The 21,028-nt window shown below is 46.9% G+C and overlaps 1 protein-coding gene across 1 annotated transcript; it reads right to left on the bottom strand.

Moving 5' to 3' along the window:
* Positions 1–16,708: 16,708 nt before the first annotated feature.
* LOC148122529 (putative testis-specific Y-encoded-like protein 3) lies at positions 16,709–19,308 on the bottom strand. The gene is given in 2 exon segments (XM_087903852.1): positions 16,709–18,890; positions 18,892–19,308. Coding segments are annotated over 2 exon segments (1,011 nt in total). The 3' UTR covers positions 16,709–18,296.
* Between the last annotated feature and the right edge of the window lie 1,720 nt (positions 19,309–21,028).

The raw sequence follows: 21,028 nt of genomic DNA, 5'->3' as shown, positions 1-21,028 counted from the left end.
GTGAAGTAATGAGCAACCCGCCACTTCAGTTAACACAAAGGAAAACCATTCTATGCAAACTCGAGCGTTTGGGAAGACAGCCGTGTTCAAGGACGAAAGGAATGTGATACTCGTGTTTGGAAATATTTAATAGGCAACTCAAACAAAGATGGGGGAGGCAGATTGGCTGGGAGTGACATAGAGGGATGGAAAGGTTTAGCTATGCAAGGCACCGTACGTGAGAGGGCAACAGGTGGTAATGGAGGAAGCCTGGGATGGTGGCTCAGCTCCCAAGTGCCAAGCTTCTCTGGGAGTGCTTGTGTGAAGGCTTCAGGATCCAGTTTTTCCTTTGTTTCCAGTGTGTTCATGTGGATTCTTAACTGAGATTGTCAACCACAGTGGATGGAACAATGTACTAGAACATGCATTAATTTAGGGTCAGAAGAGAGGAGTGAGCGTCGGGCTGGGAAGGTGAATAAAACAGTTCCTGTGCCAGCCCCGGGACCTGGATTGGCATGTCTAGAAGCCACGCAAATGCTAAGTGGGCATAGTAACCTGCTTATACTTCCAGGGCTCAGGAGGGAGAAAGGAGATCCTTGGAGCAAATGGGCTAGCTGGGCTAGCCAAGTGGCTAATCTCTGGGCTCAGCTGAAAGACACCGATTCAGTGAACAAGGTGAAGTGCCTTCACATGTACATTGGCACGTGCGTGCTCGCGTTCAAATGTGCGTGCACACATGCACACATACACACACACATCTGGGAGTGTAAGCGCTCAAAGTGTGCACTACCGCATAAATATGAGGGATCTGGAGTGTGGAAGAGGAGCAGATATTAAAAGCAGAAGCCCTGAGCCTACCTGGGCCAAGGTCAAGGCTTTGCCCCTTCTCGACTGCATGGCAATTCCATGATGCCATTTGCATTTCTGAACTGCACATAGCTTATCTACACAGCTGGTTGATATCACTGAACTACAACCATGGACTTCTGGCCCAGGGATAACAGCCCTGCTTCCTGGATGAGAAAACACTGACTATGGTCCTCATCAAATCTGTGAGGGTTCTGGGAATAACACAAAATGAGTACGTGTTAGCTGCTCAACTGAATACGTACTTGTCTTGATGGAGGAGACATAGCCATGATCTGTGAGTTGAGAGGGGTCTTAATAGGGTACTCCATTCGGACGATGTCTGGATGCTTCTGTCAGCCATAGGATTTGGGGAAACGAAGCAGAAAAGCAGCAAAGAGAGGAGCTGGCTGAACTGAAGATCCTGCCCCCCCACCCCAGGACTATTTGTCTGAAAATGTTACAACGTCGATGGAAAAGAGGAAATGACAGGCCTGTGATTCACGATGCCCCGAACTAAGAAAAGGTAGGTTTTCCTTGCGGTTCTCAAACCCCAAACAGCATAGAAACCCACTGTTTAAATGTTAATTAGCTTCAGCCCATCAGATGCTCACAGTGAGAATTTCATGGATGTACCACATCCAAGAAACCAAATGCTTTCTTCCCCCAGTCTGTTTAGAGAAGATACACAGCTGTTTCCAAGGCGTATTCACTGTGGGGCGTGTCCTGGCTTTTTTCTAACCCTCACCTTCCATGAGGGGTGCTGTGAGCTGTTTCAGAGAAAAGGAAACCTAGGATCTCCTGAGGTAAAAGATTAGCTTATCTTGTCCCTTATTCTGTGTGCTGTTGTCCAGGGCACCCTTGGTTTGCTGTAGTTAGCTTTCAACCTCCATGGGCTCTCCACAATTTTAAAGCAGAAATCTAAAAGCAGAAAGAAACAGTTAACAAGGTGTCTGATATGCTCCTCAACAATTCAATTAACAAGAAAGTAGCTATCACCTGAAGCAGTGTCTGGGCACAGGGCACATGTTTCCCTAGTCTTCCTTTAAACACTCTTTGTATAGGGAGGAAAAGAGAGCTCACAGCAACTCCATTTCATAAACAGTAATAACTGGGTCATTTCTGCACAGTGCTCAGTTAGGGAAAAGACTGAGAAATTCACCGAAATGCCGTCTGAACCTCTGATGAGAATTCAGGTTTCTTGTGCTCTTCCAAGACCAAGATGAGGCAGATAACGGAAAATTAATTTTGATGCTAATAATATGCTTATGTTGGCAATGGCCAGCGATCCGTCCTTATGGTCTGGGCTGTGTTAGTGTGTTCATTTTGCCATTTTAAACCTTCAAGCAGTCTTTAAAACACTACAGCACCCCACCCCGCTCCTCACCCCTGGGGTTTACCTTCCTTTCAAAAATCCATTTTTCATGATTTCTTTTTCTATGCAAATGAAGAAATTGAGTAAGAGGGCTTTGTGTCAGAAATGGAAGTGGATTAAAACCCCAGGTTTCAGGGAAATTTGCAACTGGGGGTTATTGAGTGTCTGCAAAGCTGGGCTGTGTCAAACCCGAGGTCTGTGAGTGAGCCGTCACGTGAGCAGAGCGTGTGCTAGCCCTGTCCGTCCAGACAGCGGAAGGATTCAAGGTTCCTAAAGACACTGCCCATTATTTCTCCAACTACTTGGGATGCACAGGAACGTTTAACATCTTTTTTCTCTTGAGTAGTCCTTTTCCAGATTATAACCAAAGTTGACATGTTCCAGTTCTGGGCACTGGAACTCCACCCCAGAGAAACATGCAAACTGAGATATTCAGAACTAAAACATTCTAGCAAAATGAGAATTACACCGACCTTGGTAATAATCGGTTTTTAGCCGGGGGTGTTTGTAGCTCTGTGCAGCTCTTCCTGTCGGTGGAGTGTGGGATGGAATCTGGTTGTGGTCAAGAGGGAGATTTAGACTCAAGCAAGATTTTAGGTTGTGGAGGACCTTAGGTGCTCTGTCCCTGAATCCCCACTGCCTGGGTAGAACCCTGACTCCACCTATCACTTAGTGCCTTTGAGATCTTGAGCAAATGGCTGGAACCTCTTTCCCATAAGCTCTCTTATCTGCCAAATGCAGAGCTAGAATCTTCGTCACAGCACTGATCCAGAGGTTGGGAAAACTGGTGTGTTGATGGGTCGAACAGATCTGGACACCTACTTCATCGCCAGCTATTATTATGAATTTGTTGCTACTATTTCACGAACGATGAGACCGAGGTCACGGGAGGTCTTGTTGTGGTGACAGGTGAAGGCGGGGTCTCTGGTCCTCGGTGTTGCTCCCCTCAGCAGCTCACAACTCACTCCTCCTAGCCAGGGCCTAGCTGGGTTTCTGTTCTCTCATCTTGGACAAGAGTTTTCTTTCTTCTCCTATGGCTTTGCCAATGAAGACATAAATTCTCATCATTGATCATTAGGGAAAGTTTAATTTGGTTTTGTTCTTGGCAGGCCCTGACCTGTCCCGGGATGGCCTTGAGCTTCATCTCCCAAGCTGGGGCTGCATGCCTGTGACACCATGCCTGGTTATTAAATGGACTGGGGGTTGAGCCGGGGTTTGTACAGAGCAGGTAAGCTCTCTATGGTCTGAGTTCCAGCACTAGCCCCCAATAAAGTCTTCACCAGTGAAAGGATCAAGTTTCGCCTTGGATGAAACTTGGAAGCTGTGCTGGGTAGTTTTTCATGGCCTTCCTGCCAATCAGAAGATACTAGAAGGAAGACAAAACAAACAAGCGAAAATTCTGCCACCACCAACAAAACCAAATACCCGCAAACCTTCCAGGAAGGAAGAGATAGACAGGAGTTAGGAGCGGAAGTCGGTGGCTGAGTGTGATGAGTCTAGCAGGTGAGAAGCCTGGGTTCAAACCTCAGCACAGAAACAGGAACGAGAAAGGAGTCCTGTCCCCAGCTCCCAAAGACCTCACGTCTGCCCTGATCACTTCTCAAACCCGATGCATGAGGACATAGCAAGAGCCCTTTGCGTACAGATGAATTGGAGATACAATCTGCCTGGCACCGGCTTACCTGAGAAACCCCTCCCTGGAAAAGTTAAGTAAGCTTTGTGTACAGATGACCTGGTTTGTGGTCTGCCTGGCACTGGCTTACCTGAGGAACCCCTCCCTGGAGAAATTCAGCAGAAACCAAAGTCAAACCCTGTGAAGGAACTGTCCCAACTTCCCATCCCCTGTAGCTCCTGCCTACTCTGCCTCTCAGGTCACAGGCCTAGGTGCTTGTGGCAGCACGCAAAAGACACACATGAAGGTAGATTATTTGCATGTGGAGATGGATAAATCAAATCTACAATGGGTAAGTCAGTCATTCGGGCTTGTAAACAACTCTTCAGTTAGACTATGGGAATGAGGAACATGATACTCTCTACAAACTAGTGTGGCTTTCTTATTTAAAGTAAGTTTTTGGTTTTGTTCAGGCATTTTCTGAATCTAGTTTGAATGTTAGAAAGGGGGTCCTCTACGCAGAAGCTCTTGGCATCTCATGTTTGAATCTTGAACCCCAATGTCTGAATTATTATCTAGGTGACTTGGGATAAGTCGTCTATCATTCCCCTGTCTCAGTATGTTTGTCTGTGGTGTGGAGCTGAGAACAGGGGTGTGGGATGCGTTAGTTCCACAAAATCTGGGCATACAGTGAACACAGACTAAACACCTATGTGGATGATTTGTAAGACAATAATGGTTATTCTGGCGATGACACACCTTGGTCTTTTTAAATAAGACCTTACCCCCCCCCCCCAACCACCAAAGTCAACAAGTAACTTCAAATTCATTCAGAAAGAATATATTGAGACTGTATTGAAAGCCTGTTATGCTATGGTGGGTGTTGTGAGGGAAGAGGAGGTAATCACGACATAAATCCAGCTCTTGGGGGCTTGATGTCTTCCAGAAGAGATAAGTGGAGACAGGTCCCCAAAATAAATAAATACAACTGCTTGCTACTAGGTTGTATGTGAAATAGCTGGTTCTCAAATAATTCTAGAGCTATATCTTATTTTTGCTATTTTTCAGCTGTGGCACAGACTAGCAAGGCTGGCTAATCCACCATGTGCACTGGTGTGTAGGTGAGAGAATCCTGACCGAGCCTACATCTGTTGGCATTCCCGGCCCAGGGCTTTCTATTGTACCTCCATAATTCCAGCCTGTGGAATTTGCGGCCTTTGGTTTGGAAGTTGGAAGTTTCCGAGAATGGTTATAATCAAGGAAGGGTGGAAATAGGAAAAATTGTGGAGCGATGTTTAGAAAGTGGGAGGGGGAGGCTCTCAAAGCAAACCCAGATAATTGGGGTGCAGATTAGAGAGTTAAGATTGGGAGAGCATGAGGATGGGACGGGGTCTTTCTCATGAGCCCACCATTCGGTGGGCGCCGCGCTGGGCGCGGTCGGCGGAGAGGGAGGAGAGGGACACAGCAGATGTCCAAGACTCTGTAGAAAGAAGGTCTTGCTTGGTGTCCCCCATCTACTCAGGCAGGGGAGAGGCAGAAAGGCATCTGCATGTCCCAACCCAAGGTAAACACAAAGCCAGAGAGGCCATTAAAACAGAACCAGATGAGGATAATTAGAAGGGAACGCTCCAAAGGCTAGAAGGAGGCAATGGAACTCAAACAAAGGATAGAGCTATTTCTATCTCTTGATGTCTGGAAATGCCGTCGCTCGGGTCCAGACCATGCCACCACACCCTGAGTAAGACAAACTTTCTCATCCTTGGCCCCTATTCGGTCCCCGTGGCACCCCCTGTGTTCCGCTACCATACTGCTCAAATAGATGCTCAGGAGACAACTCCAGCCACAGGCTCTGCTTATTCCTTCATCTTGACAAGTCACCGTCCTTTAGAAAGCTTGCTCCCACCTCTCAGGATTTGCCTTTAGAGTCTGGCAGTATCAAATCTAATTAGTGAAGTAAATTAGCAAAGAGACCCCGGGGCATAGACACAGTGGTACATGCCTCTGAGCCAAGCACTCAGGAGATTGAGGCAGCTCAAGTATAGCCTGAACTACGTGGATAAGGCCAGCCTTATCCACAGAGCAAGACTCTGTCTCAGTAGCTACTAATAACACTTAACTCTCAGGTTTTCTCAAGGAAAAGCCCTCCTTCATGTGCTCTCTGAGTCTCTCTGCCTCCTTGTTTGATATAGGAGGGTCTTCTATCTATCTATCTGTTGTTTCATTGGTTAATTAATAAAGAAAACTGCTTGGCCTGATAGGTCAGAACATAGGTAGGCGGGGAAGACAGAAAAAGAATGCTGGGAAGAAGGGAAATGAGTTAGATGCTATAGCTCTCCTCTCCAAGGTGGCCGCTGGTTAAGATCCTTCCCGGTAAACCATCACCTCATGGTGCTACACAGATTATTAAAAATGGGTTAATCAAGATGTGAGAGTTAGCCAATAAGAGGCTGAAACTAATGGGCCAAGCAGTGTTTAAAATGAATACAGTTTCCGTGTAATTATTTTGGGTAAAGCTAGCTGGGAGCCGGGCCACAGCTTGCTGCTCCCACCACTACACGTGTTGCCTTTTTCTTTCAACTTGTCAAATGAGTCAGATTTTCGTGAAGGAAAGTCACAGCCATTGTGGAAGAGAAAGGACATGCCTGGTCTGAAGCACCCAGCAGAAAGTTCAGGGAGCATCATCAGTCACTGTCCTGGAGTTGTTAGGGTTGGCATCCATCACCGGTGCTGATTTAGGATGAAGTGTACCAAATCCTTAGTGAGAGAGGGTCATAAAAGTGGGGAGCCCTGAAAACCTTCCACAAAGAGGGATGGAAAGGCAAGAAGAATGACCTTTCTCTTCCCTTGTTTTCCTAGTTGGAGAAGTTGGTCTAAGGAACAGGCTTAACGTATTTGAATGAAAAGGGGGGGTTGTTAAAGCAGACAGTACAGCCCACCATTTTGTATTCACCTGAATCCATGGCCCTTTGACCTTCTGGATGTGACTTCACTGGACGTGACTGAGTAGTGACAATGGCTTAATTTGACTCTACACGAAAGCCCTCACCGAGTGGAAGTTTCCATCTCTATCCCCAAAGCCTTGACATGTTCCTGTTGTAAAACCACTGACATCATCCTGCGGAGTTTGGCATCCTCGATTCAGAGGAGTCCCAGAGCCAGGGTGCTGCAGGTCATGACCGAGGTTCTTTTGGCCGTTTCGCCTGTGGGAAAAAACTTCTTGGGTGTTCGGTCAGGCTTGGAGTGAAGGTGCTACCAGTTTCTAAATTGTGTTTGTTAGAGTTTTTGAAAGTGTCTATCATGTTCATGGGTCAAAGAAAGAGACACCTGCTGTCAGTCAATAAATAAGTTGCCATTTTCAACTCTGTACTGGCCTTGTTTTAGACTTGCCAAGCTACATCGGGCAAACGTTGCGGAAGCTGCCTAAGCCTTCACTCCCTCTTATGTGTGGTAACAGCAGCGGTGATGCCTCACTCATCTGAGTGAGGCTTAAAGAATCCTGGGTGCAGTCAGGACCTCCACAATGATAGCCGCCCTGTCATCCTTATATTGTAAATCTAACAGCAGCAGTTAACTCTCAGACAAAGGAATGAGACCTCATACACCTCCTCTGTGTTAGTGAGGAACAATGAAAGAATTTATCTAGAAGGATGGATCTCATGGAGCCCAGGCTGACCTCGAGCTCACTGTGTAGCATGGCTGAACTTGAACTCCTGATCCCTCCCCTTCAGTCTCCTGAGTGCTGAGCTTACAGGCATGAGGTACTGTGACCAGTAGGAATAATAAAGGGAATTCCTTTTGTTGTTATATCATTTTACTGAGTTGGTGTTAAGACAGAGTCTTGTGTAGCCCAGGCAATCCTACAGCTTATGGAGCAGAGTGTGGCCCTAACGCCTGGTCCTCCTGGTTCAGTCTAAGAGCTGAATTACAGGCATGTGTATCACCCCAGCCTTATAGCGGAAGACTTTCAGTAGGCACCCCTAATAAACAAGGCTTGGATTCCACCTTATTTTCCCTAGCCACCTTTCATTCTTTTCCGTCTGAACAAAAGGCTGTGGGGGCTACAAGCATGAGGTCAGAAGCATCAGCCCATCCACTCAACCCTCCTACCCCCACTTTGCCTCCCACATATACCCTTTAACTCCGAGCTACGTCCTCCGGTATTGACAAATAACATGCTTTATAGATATTTTTTATTTCTCTTTATGTTTCAACATTAGAAGAGACTGACTTCTAAGCATAGGAGGCAAGAAAATCTCTATTTCCCTGCCCTTTTCCCTTCCTTTCCCCCCTCCCTTCTCCCTCCCTTCTCTCTTCCTCTCCCTCTCTTCTCTCCCTCCCTCCCTCCCCACCCACCCCTCCTCTCACGTTCCCAGGGAATTGCTCTCTCCTCAGAGTCTGGTTTCCCATCATTTCTGCTCTGAGCCTTATGATATACTGTGATTACATTCCCTTCATTGCACAACTTTTGGGTTTTGCTAAGAAGGAACACATGGTTTTGGTTTGTTGGGCCCCGCACAGATGAGGGGTCACACACAGCCCCACGTTATTTCCCACAGTTCTGGAGGTTGCACGGCCCAGAAGCAAGCGAGGCAGACAAGGGCCTCTTCTGAGCTGTCAGCTCCTGTCTCCCTCATCAGAGGGAGGGCATCCTTCGCGTTAGGGGTGCTCGCCTCATTCTCAGAGGCCTCACAAGGGTGCCATGAGTACTGGTGCTTTGTTCCCGTGTGCGGGCCACTTACTCACCTTCGCCCACGGTCACCTGTAGTTCAAATGTACCGGCTAGAAATCTCAGGGAACAACACGTAGGCATTGGAAATCGTGCAGTCTTCTGAGCGGCAGGAGGAAGGCTCCCGTGGGCCCGCTCGGTCCATCCCCGGATGTGACTCACCCTCCACTGAGTATGTGCACGCTAAGTTACTCGTCAGTCACACGTGGCAGCTGGCTCGGTTCCACTGTTATGACGAAGCACTGTTGTGTTCAGGTGGCTAGCTTTTCTCGGTAGTGGCTCTGAGGAGCACAATGCGGTCCTGGGAAAGCGTGCACCGTGAGCAAACGGGTGGGTGTTCTGAGCTCAGTAGGAAAACCTGGCAGGAATAGCACCGCCCCTGGTTCCAGGCTCCCACTGGGCAGCATGCTCCCAGCCTCCTGGGCCGCTGTGTGGCAGTATAGATGGAGTTCCACTAAGGGTAGAAAGGACCCTTTCGGGAGAGCCGGCCAGGGGGCATCCTTTGTCATGGCTGAAGCACTGCCGCCACCATGAACTTCGAGACCATGGGTGCAGAGCTGTAGAAATGTTAGGATGAGGCGCTGTAAGGGCCAAGGCCCTTGGGAATAACACTTTATGGTATCCCTGGACCAGGCCATCCCACGCTTGAGATCAGAGATGTAACCCACAGAGAACAGGCAGCCCTTGCTACTGCCCTTCGTTGGTGTTCTCTCCTCGCTGCTACTGTTGTTGAGACTAACACTTTCCCTGACTATTTTCACACTCTCTCTGGAAGCCAACCTGTCCTTCTGAGAGTCCATGATGGTCTGCTTAACTGTGAGTCATTTTCATTCATAGTGGCTGAACTTTACCTCTGAAAGTAAAAACTCATATACCTCCCTTCTGGGAACTTTTCTTTGTTTTTGGATATTTTCTTTGATTTCTGGCGTATTTTAGGACATGGCTATTGTATTTCCCAGCCTGAACCTCGAAACCTCCTCAACTCTCTTCCTTAAAGTTTCACCACTTTGTCTTTTTGTACAATTATTTCATACAATAAGCCTTCTACTAAAAATTCAATTTTATTCATGCACTTTTCTTCTTCCTGGATGACCTCTTTCTTCTGGATCTCTCTTTCCACATCTTTATTTTGATTTTCATTCTTCTGCTGGGACTTTCTGTCAAATGCGACCCCTCTTGGTCACGTTCTTATTGAGGAGCGATGTGATTGCAATGTTTGTTCAAATATATTAGAAAGTCCACACGTGGAGTCTGGGGAGAAAGCTCACAAAGAAGGCCTGTGTTTGCGTCTCCAGTGTTAAGTGTTGTGCTTCATCCCTCTACGACCTGGCTTCCTTCAATCTAAGCCTCTGCAATTTCCGTAAATAAGAATCCAGCCTTTTCCAAGCTTGAAGAGGGCTAGTCACCTGGTGACATGAAATTACAGAGGAGCCCAGTGACATGGGTCTCTTAGAGGAATTTTGACTGAGATTGACCAGTGCCCCCCCGCCCGCTTCTCTCTTCTCTGTCTCTCTTGAGACAAGTTCTCGCTGTGTAACCTGGGATGTCCTCAAATCTGTGATGGTTTAAGGCTGGGGGTCACCACAACACAAGGACCTGACTGTATTACAGGGTCACAGCATCCGGAAGGCTGAGAGCTTCCGCTCTAAAGTGTGCAGTATCTCCAAGTCCTGCTTCTTTTTCAGGTTCTGAAGTGAGTTGGTGTCATGATTTATGGGGGTGCCACCCTGGCAGGTTCCCCTGCTGGCATGGGGGACAGAAAGGTATGCCATGCGGTGTAACACGAGTGCCGGCTTGTTGGGGTTTCTGTCCCGCCCGGGTACCCCACAACCGGCAAGCCCCAAAGAAAATTACACACAGGACTCCTTAAGATTATAAACTGATTGGCCCATTAGGTCAGGCTACTTATTAGCTCTTATAACTTATGTTAACCCATTATCCTTATCTATGTTAGCACATGGCTCCATACCTTTCTCAGCAGGGCAGGTTACATGCTGCCTCTTCAGTGGTCTGCACAGGAATGGCGGAGGGAGTTTCCTCCTCCCTAGCCTTATCCTATTCTCATTGCCCTGCCTCTAATTCCTGTCTGGTTGACCGCCTATACTTCCTGCCTGGCCAATCAGCGTTTTATTAAAATACATGATTGACAGAATACAGACAATTCTCCCACACCAATGCGGAGAGAGTTCGGGTATAGAGTTTATTTAGTGGGTATTGGGAGGAAAGGTAAGGAGATTATGGAGGGAAGAGAGAGAGAGAGAGAGAGACAGACAGACAGACAGGAAAGAAGAAGGGGGAAGGGGGAGGCAGAGGCTGTCTCTTCAGAAAAAGAATGAAGTGAAAGAGGAAGAGAGGAGAGGACACAGGAGATCAACTTGCCTTGGCAGGAAGGGAAAGATTGGGGGTGGGCGGAGTTCGTCTCTTAAAGGGAGAGGGTACCCAAGTGACAGGGAAGGCCAGCAGAATTATAATTATAACGGCTGGTTGTTTTTCTGTTCCTAAAACCAAAAGTGACTTAGAGGAGAAAGGGATTATTTTGGCTTTCAGTTCCAGAAGGATGGAGTCCCCCACGGCAGAGAAGGTGCAGCCACACAGAACAAACATTGCTCATCACATTTTCATCCACACACAGGAAGCAAAGAGAGCAAGCAGGAAGCAGAGGGAGGCAACCAGCTCTCAAAGCCCACCCACAGTGGTGATGTACTCCTGTCAGCAAGGCGCTGCTGCCTAAAGGCTCCACAACCTCCCTAACACCATTACACTGCCACCAAATGGGGACCACTTTCAGATACAGGAGCTTATGGAAGACCTAGCTCACCAGACCCACATGTGGTGTGGCTGGATTGCCTGCTTATGTTGTTCCATCTACAGATAGTTGGGGCATTCACATCCCAAGGACATGGGGCGGGAACATGGCCAGTGCACACGCAGGGTGTCTGAAAGGAGAGAGAGTCAGTCAGAGAACAGTGCTGGTGGCAGTTTTAATAGGGTCGTATGGGCCACGGCAAGGACAGGAGGATCCATTTAGGTATAGGAAGACACTGATACTTTTCAGTAAGGAGTGCTATGCTTGGACCTACTCTCTCTTTGGTCAGTATATGCTCCTCTCTTTGTCCTTGTGAGCTTTGATCCTTTCATGGCAATGTTTGTAAACTTTGGGTATAGAATACAATCAGTTGCACCTGACTGGGCTTTCCCGCCTTCTGTCAGGAGAGGATGGGTGGGACTTCTGGGCAGAGAGATAGGCTGGGAGGAGGACTACAGCTGTGCGGATTTCACCAGTGGACTCGGAGCAAGACGCAAAGTTGGATGTGCCCCAAGGGGGAAGGTAAAGAACCGCATGGCAGAACGCAGACTAAAAAATAGGGGTTAATTAAGTTGTAAGAGCTGGCTGGAAACAAGCCTTAGCTAAAGGCCTAGCTTTCATAATTAATAGCAAGTCTCTGTGTGGTTGTTTGTGGGCTGGCAGTCGCGACGAGAAAGTATTACTGGATCACTTATGAAGCACAATTCCTTTCTCCAAGTCCTAAAGTCTAAGATCAAGACGTTTGTGCATTGGGGGCTGGTAGAGAGCGTGCATCCTGGCTCATAGCCAAGCTTCTCTCACTCTTTACAAGGTGAGAGGAGGAGGCTGTTCTGTTACCGTCACATTCGAGATGTTCTGACTTCATGGTCCAGTTATGCCCTAAAGGCCAAGTGCCGTCATCTTCATCGCTATGTTCTCAACCTTGGGGTTCTGGTAGGGGTAGAACAGGTTAGAACAGCAAGCTGCAGTCTTTGAAGTGTAAGACGCTGAACATTCATGTTCACGTTTCAAGTCCTCTCCCTTAAAGATGACTGAACTCTGAAGATGACTAACTAAAACCAAATGGTCCTTACAGTTGCTGTACTGGGGACACACAGCGGTGTCTAGATGAACAGGATAAACCTGGGTCTCGCTTGAATTTCATGACTGTAGCAGTCATTAGGAGACATGTACATTCCTATATGCCACGTCATGCTGCTGTGAGCTTCTTCTGAAGAGCAGTAGGAACCAGAGAGGATGGCTCAGCAATTCATAGCATGCTCTGCTCCTGCAGAGGACCCAGCACGCCCATTGAAAGCTCATAGCTACCTGTAACTCCAGCTCTAGAGGATCTGATGCCTCTGGCCTTTACAGACGCCTTTACTCAAGTGTGCATAAACACACACACGCACACACACACACACACACACACACACACACATTAAATAAGCTCAATTCTTAAAGAAATATCTGCAATATTTCTATTACTCATGTGTAGTCAAGTAGCTTCTTTCTTAAAACTCAGTGAGTAACGATCGCTGCTGGACCGGCAGAGCAGGAGGGAAGCCATGACTGCAGAACGCAAGGCTCTGTCTCGGCTGTATGGCCGGTTGTGCAGAGGCCTTGGCAGAGGGCCATGGAGTACAAACAATGGTCTCATTACACATCCCTGATACATGAGCTGTCATAGCTCGTGATCACGTAAAACTGAGCCCATATGAAGCACCTCCCCTCCCCTTCACAAAGGCTGTGGTGGATCCTATGACCAGTGTGACCTAGCAGGGTAGGTGGATCTGGCAGTAGGAGTTTTATTTTATTTTTATTAATCTGTAGATAGTTGGGGTTATTATATGTATAGGTTCATAAATGCCATGGCATGCATGTAGAAGCCAGGGGACAAGTTCCAGGAGTCAGATTTTTCTTTCCACCAAGTGGATTTGGGAAATTGAACTAGGTCTTCAGATTTGGTGGCAACCACTTTTACCCACTGAGCCTTCTCACTCTCTTTGGGGGTTTTCAACTTCAGGTCAAAATAATAAACCTGGGCCGACCACCTGGAATCATGCAGCGACAGACCAACCATGGAAAAGCTCTTGGTTGGCATGGCAGTGTTTTTCATGTAAAAACAAGTGTTCCAGAGTCCGTGTCTTACTGATCTCCCCGTCATCTTATAAAATGGTTCATAAATGTGGATGCCCGTGACAAGTGGTTCATAAACGTGGATGCCTGTGACAAGTGGATCATAAACATGGATGCCCATGATAAGTGGGGCTAAGAAAACTCAGTACATTAAGCTCTGTGGATAAAATCCTGCTAAATGTGAGCAAGACTCTCCTGCCAAGTGCTGACTGTCTGCCTTCTCACATATACACATACACAGTGTTGTCTGTCTGCCTTCAGACACATGTATATACATAGTGCTGTCTGTCTGCCTTCAGACACATGTACATACATAGTGCTGTCTGTCTGCCTTCAGACACATGTACATACATAGTGCTGTCTGTCTGCCTTCAGACACATGTACATAAAGAACGTTGTGTCTACATCTGTATCTGTACCCATGTTTCTGGCCATAGCTACACCTATATCCATCTGTTTGTCTGTCTATCTACCATCTATTTACATCAGTAGCAGCATCTCTTTCTATTATCTATCATCTATCTATCTATCTGTCATCTATCTATCTACCATCTATCTATCTATCTATCTATCTATCTATCTATCTATCTATCTTCTTATAAAGGCCCCACAAAGCATCAGTTTCAAGAAAGAAGTTACTTGACTACACATGAGTTATAGAAATGTGCCATATTGCTTTTTCTTTAAGAATTGATTATTTAATGTGTGTGTGGGTGTTTATGTACACTTGAGTGAAGGTGTCTGTAAAGGCCAGAAGCATCAGATCCTCTAGAGCTGAAGTTATAGGTACCTGTGAGCTTTCAATGGGCATTCTGGGACTCCAGCTTGGGTCCTCTGCAGAATCAGTGATTTTCTATGTTCTGTTCTCATTTACAAAACACAATTATTACACAAAATTATCTACATCATGAAACAATAAAAAGAACAAAAATAAATGAGAATGAAAATGCTCTCAACAGCCTCCTATGCAGAGATCCTAAGGCATCTAACAGGCACATACATTTTCAGATTTCCCGTGAATGCGTAAATGTATCTACAGAAAACATTATCATAGTGAGAATATACTGTATAATTCTTTAGTTTGTTTTTGTTTTCTGAAAACATTTTGTGGGCATCTTTCTTAACATATTCAATACATGTTCAATGGTATATGAAAAATGTTTGCAACATAAAAATGAGGGGTGAAAGAAATCTAAGAGCAAGCAGGGGGCAGATTCTAGAGTGGTGTGGGTGGTAATTCTGGAGTAGGGGGCAGAAGGGAGGGAAGCAAAGCTGTCTGTCCTTACTCTTCTCTCTTCTTCTCAAAACTGTGGTTTGCCTGACACCCAAGCTCCCCTGTCAACTAATCCCTTCTTAACTAATCCTACTCTTTCCCAGTCAAGAGTCATGGCTTCATTTTCTTTTGCTTTCTGGAAAAACAAATAAAAATTATAAAAATCATCAGAGTATTCCATACAATGATACTTATGGTTATTTTCTGAATTTTTTCTTTGCTCATCAATATATATAAAATGTTTTGCATTTAAAAATGTCAGATGAACAAGACAATTAAGTTCTTAAAAGCTGTAGGTGAGAAAATCAAGTTTTCGAAGGCCAGTCTGCAGCCACAATCAGAAACAGTCCACGACCATGGCTGAGACAGTCCATACCCATGGCTGAGACAGTCCATGACCACAGCTGAGACAGTCCACGACCACGGCTGAGACAGTCCACATCCACGGCTGAGATAGTCCACCACCATGGCTGAGACAGTCCACAAGACAGTCCATGACCACGGCTGAGACAGTTCACAACCACGGCTGAGACAGTCCACAACCATGGCTGAGACAGTCCATGATAATAGTTTTCTAAAGGAAACCACAATTATCTGCTTTAGTCTGAGGATCTAGATGGTCAAGTGTATGGCATGAAAAACCCAGAGGAGCAGAAAAAAGTCAAAAGAGCATCATGCAGAAAATAATAATCTGGAGTGGTTAAAAAGAAAGAAAGAAATTCAATCCAGGTTTCTAAAACCATAGAGTCACTGATCTTGTTACAAATGGAGGCCCACTGGGACGCTCACTGAATGAAGGGAAGTGCATCCTCATACACTTGGCAGAGAACCTGGGGTCACTACCCACAGGAGAAGATGGGGACCGTGAGAGTAAATGAATGGAGAAAACTTTCTGGTACAATAAAATCAGTACAAGACTAGCAAGAGAAAAGAAAAGATTTAGGACTGTGACTCCAAACTGTTGGACATTAGCAAGTTCAGACTCATTCTCCCTGTAAAACACCCTGCCTTTTCCTGCCACAGAGGCAGAGGCCTGAGTTAAGTCAATAAGAGTTTGTTAAATGGCCAGGCCTTTTTTTTCCATTATAAATTCCAAATGATAGCTTACCATTTAGTATTCCTGTTCAGAATTGGTAATTTAAGGATTTAAGTGGAAATATTAGTGGATAAGTTTTTTTTTTAAAAAATCATTTGCTGAGATTCGAAAATAACACAAAATGCTACACTGCACTGCTGTCTGCTTCTGGGCATCGGATGCCTGACTTTGGTTCACGATGGGCAGAGGAGTCATGCTTGGGTTTCGGCGGTTGGTTTCAAAAGAATTGGTAATGTCACCCTTTTCTCCAAACAAGAAGAGGAAAATTATTAGGGAGGCTATGTGTAATTACTGCAGACAGAGAGAGAAAAGATGTCAGACAGAAAGCTGGAAACAGGAAGCAGAGAGAGATCAAGGATGGTGAGAGACTCTGACCAGGCTATGGGTTGTGAAGTTCTTTATTTGGAGTTCAATTCAGAGCGTGACTTCTAGGTTTTCACTGTGCTTTCCCAGCCAGCATTGCCTATTGTCTCCGGTGGCGGGGGGTGGGGTGGGGTGGGGAGGGGAGAGATGCTTTTTACTCGTTTTAATTGAAAACTAATTTTTTCCCTAGATCAAAAGGTTTTTATTCTTTATCATCATGTTGCAGATAAAGTGCTACAAACCCTCTTCTGACTACACAAAGTAACCTAGGAACATTTCTCCATCTGGAAACAAAAATGTCTGTTACAACATGGTCTGCAGGGCCCAGAAGATGCTGGGTTCCAAGTTCTTTCTGGGGGTTATTCTCACAGAACACAGCAACAATGGCCAGCATTAAGTTCCACAAAATCACCAGATTCAAACTCTACAACACCAAGCCACAGCTCATAACAGCCGTGAGTAGTCACAAATGTCTAAGTGGCACAGAGCAGTTACAGAGGCCATCTCACAAACGTCCTCAGCGAAACACAAGCAGGCCTGTACAGCTCAGTCGTCCAGTAAGAGCAGAGGAGACGCATAGGTCTTACTCAAAAGGTACAAAATGAAGAACACATTAACTTTCTGCCCATACAAGCTCATAACTGGACCAGAAAACAGCCAAAAAGTGACATTATTATGTTTCTCTTCCAATTTGCAAAATATATTGGTGAATCAAAAGAGAGAAAGGGAAAAAAGGAAGGAAGGAAGGAAGGAAGGAAGGAAGGAAGGAAGGAAGGAAGGAAGGGTGCAAGCTAGCAAAGACTGAGGGTTCTCCATCCTCATTGTTTTATGTCTCCTAGTCCTAGGGAGCAGAAAGGAAGGCCTTTCATGAGACAGAGACAGCCTGGAGGGGACTCGGAGGGGCAGGGCAGTTTAGCCTCTTTTATCTATAAACCCACAAGGGGTGGGGGAGGCAAAGAAGAGACACTAAAGTTTCTTTAAAAGAACACAGTGTAAAATGAAGTGATTAGCTGTCCTGTCCCAGCCCTGCACTGTACACTGTGACTATTCTAAGCCTTGCAAGGGCGAGGGGGCAGGGAGCACTGGTAATTCCTAAGACAGGCGATTCAAGAAATGTCTCCTTAGCTATTTGGAAAATGCATTTCAGAGATGTCCTATTAAAAACCGTGTGAAACCTATGCCAGTGTATGCCACACGGCCAGAAAGCCCCTCTCCAGCACCTACAACCTAGCAGCTTAAAACCAGGTAGGTGAAGGAGAAACTGACAAAGGGTCTGACTTCTGTGTAGGTCTAGAAGTGAGGCTTCAGGTAGGAAGGTTTCTACCTTGAGCACTTGCCCAGATATGCCAGCCCGGTGCAATCTCTGGAATTAGGAGCTCTCATTATATTAACAAGGGGCCCTTACGGACCTGAGAGCAGGCAGCAGGGGTGATGGTGGGCTAGGCAAAATTCCTCAGAAAGGCTATGGCCAGGCATGGGTGGGGCACAGTGTGGGTTTTCACAAGCCAACAGCAGTCTATGAGAGGGACACACACAGGATACAAAGAACAGTACTGATCACGACAATGCACTGGCCATTGCTTCAGGCCCTAGGCCTCTGATCATCTGGCTGACCAGGTTGCAGATGCCCAACAATCCAGTGAATAGCAAACTGCTCTGTGGTCCTGGAGCCATGGGCTATCCAAGTCTGGTTGACTGCCAGGACCACATGTGCTTCCTCTTGGGTGATGAGCCTCAGTTTGGGACAGTCGGCACAGCCCTGAAGCCCAGCATATTGTAGCTTTGAAGCACTAGGCCTCAAACAGGCTCTGGTCCTTGTGAAGCCCTGTAGGTAACGGTGTCCAGTGAGTAGAAAGGCCATGTTTTACAGGTGAATTCAGGCCACACACCGGATGGTAGTACAAGTCCATAGCGTTGGGTGCCCACTCTAAATGCAGTGGCATATGAGATCACACAATGTCACAACCTTGGCCCTGAGTCCACCAAACATGCTGAAGAGCCAGAATTCACAAGAGAGGAAGCAAACAGCAGAGCTCTGGCATGAGCATAGGTTCACAGGCAGAGGAGTAGTCCGATGGAGGCGCCATGTATTGGAGCAGGACTTAGCCAGACTGGAACGCATAGGGCCTACGCAGAGCCTCTGGCGACCACCTTGCAAAGCCTGGTCTAGCTCTGTAGGGCCTTTGCCCCAGTAAGTAGTACTGCAAAGGGTTGGGCCACAGGTCATCTGTAATGATCTGGGCCACCCTGTCAGTCTCTGCAAGGCTATGCTGTGAAAACCAGCGGAAGAAGCTTCGCATGGTATCACGGTTCCTGTTCACCAAGGCCGGAGGTTCCTGGCCTCGGTGCCAGCGGACGCGAGTCGCCATGGACACCACCCGGCCTGAAGGTCTACACTCATACTCCTTCACTATCATCTCATTTTGGAAGTAGGGGTTGTTCCCAAACAGGAACTTGAACTTGCAACCTGTTCTGGTGTGTCTGAGCTCCCTCACCTCCAAATTCATCAAATAGCCAAGCATGTCTTCATCTTCATCCCTAGGGCTGATCATGGTTGACAGCTGTGGGTGGTTCAGGAAGGCCGTGACCCAAAAGCCTCGAATGTTGTGAATGATAAAGCTCCGGTGGGCTAGGTGCAAACCACGCATCCTCCCAAACCTGCACTCCAGTGGAAGGTAGCCCCCCCCCCCCCCCCCCGTCAGCCTGGGCACTCATGACCTCCAGCTCCCATTGGATGGTCTCCAGCGGGTCTACGATAAGGGCCCCTAGGTCCAGAATCCCCAAGCTTGCTTGGGCCTCTGCAACCCACTCCAGCTTCTCCCCCACCTCCACAGCAGTGGCCTCCTCAGTCGTCACTTCCTGGGCCTTCCCTCCGGTCCCCACCTGAGTCCCCCATCCCTGCATACTGCCCTCCGGGCTCAGGACGCTGGAGGTGGGGGCCTCTCCAGTGTTTTCTGGGGAAGGCAATGCGGTCCCGGGGCTGGCTGCGGGGTTGGAGGATCCCTGTGCCCCAGCTCCAGGGGCGCTGGATGCCTGGACGAGGTGCACATCCTGCTCTTGCCCAGGTGGCAAATGGGCGGCCAGCTCCAGAACCCCAATTCCCTCGCCCGCCATCTCCTGCTGAATCTCTGGATGGAGAGGCCCGTAGAGCACCGGCAGGACTGTGGTGTTGCCGCCTTGAAAACTAATTTTTAAATTGATCTTAACCTGCATTTTGTTGTTGTTTGATGGTGATGATGATGATGATGATGATGATGATGATGATGATGATAGCCTTCCCACTTCCCACCTCGGAACTGGCAGAGATCCTCCATCAAGGGAACAGCCTTCACTACAGCTGCCCAGCACTGGACTATTTGAATTAATAGCTTTCTGCTCCAGAGGTTTCCAGAATTATGACAGACCATTCCTTTGTTAACACGCTTCTCTCCTTGTTCCTTTATTTACTCTTCATGACCTCACAAACACCCTTTCCATTTAGACGTTAACCTGACCCAGGCTCTGTCACCACAACCTCCACTCTCCCACACTGAGGTCATGCATTTCTGAATATGACCTCGTAGTCTAGACTCGCTGCTGAGGTGTTCGCTGTCACGTACGGCCTTATACAATCCGTAGCCTGCATGTAGCAGCAGGCCCACCGAGGTTTTGCAAGGGAGATGGTGACGCACATATCCGTGCTTTGTTCAGTGGACAGAGCTGACCCCACGGGTTGAAAGATGGTTTACTCCTTCCCAAATATTTCCAGTGAAAGAATTGCCTGTCAGAAGCTGGACCTCACCTCTCATTTCACCCTTTAACAACAACAGGGGGAATTTCTTCTGTTAGTGAATTCAGATTCTTCTGTTGCTCTGAGCAACCATTTCCTTTGTTATGATTGTTTTGATTTTTCTAATTGTTGCATTATTATATAATTTTCTGCTTCTCTTAAAAATAATTTTTAAGGGATTTAAGAAAATAATTGTAGGGACTGGGACTTACAGAGTTACAAGCTCTTGCTGCTTTTCCAGAGGACCCTAGTTCTGTTTCTAACCCTATGTTAGGCTGCTTACAACCTGTAGCTTCAGCTCCATAGGATCGGATGCCCCTTTCCAGCTTCTGTGGGCACCTGCACACACATGGCATGCACACACATGGCGTGCACACACATGGCATACATACATGGAAAGAAAGAAAAAGAGGGAGGAGGGTTCCATAAATAAAAATACTTTAATTGAAACCAAAATAGTTGCAGATTATTGCATATAGTACCAAAGGCACCAGAAATGAGGGCCAAACATTCAACCAGCTATCCTGTCTGGTCCCCCCTTTTTTTCCTATTTAGTCGTGAGATATTCTACAACCTATTATTATTCATAATTTAAAATGCCTGGAAAACGATGAATAAGGCATGCTTCCTGTTCTCAGAGATCTCAGGGATTGACTAAGACTCTACGCGTTAGAAACTCCCGTAAAGCGAGAAAACACTAATGGGGTATATCCTTCGTCATCATGAACGATGGCCACCAAAAGAAAATGTGCAGGAGTCTGAGGTGCAGGAATCTCAGTGCTTTGCACAGCATGCAGGCTTGTAAGCTCTCTAGGCAAACGTATTAGCCTGTCCCCAACCCAAGCCTCCTCTGGAACAGAATGTTTAGGGGGCTGTCGGTAGCAAGCCAGAGAGGATGAACAGGGGGCAAAGTTTACAAGGAGGAAGCAGTCGGAAAGGGAGTTTTACTCTTGTGTGATAAAAGTCACAGAAAGGAGTCAGGCAAATAGCTACACCGCAAAGATAGGGACCACAGATTCAAGAGGAAAGCAAGCTGGGTCATTTAGACAGGAGAAACGAGAGCTG

Source organism: Myodes glareolus, chromosome 3 (assembly GCF_982192425.1).
Source record: "Myodes glareolus chromosome 3, mMyoGla1.1, whole genome shotgun sequence".
In the NCBI taxonomy this organism is placed as follows: Eukaryota; Metazoa; Chordata; class Mammalia; order Rodentia; family Cricetidae; genus Myodes; species Myodes glareolus.
This window is presented reverse-complemented; position numbering and strand designations above follow the sequence as displayed.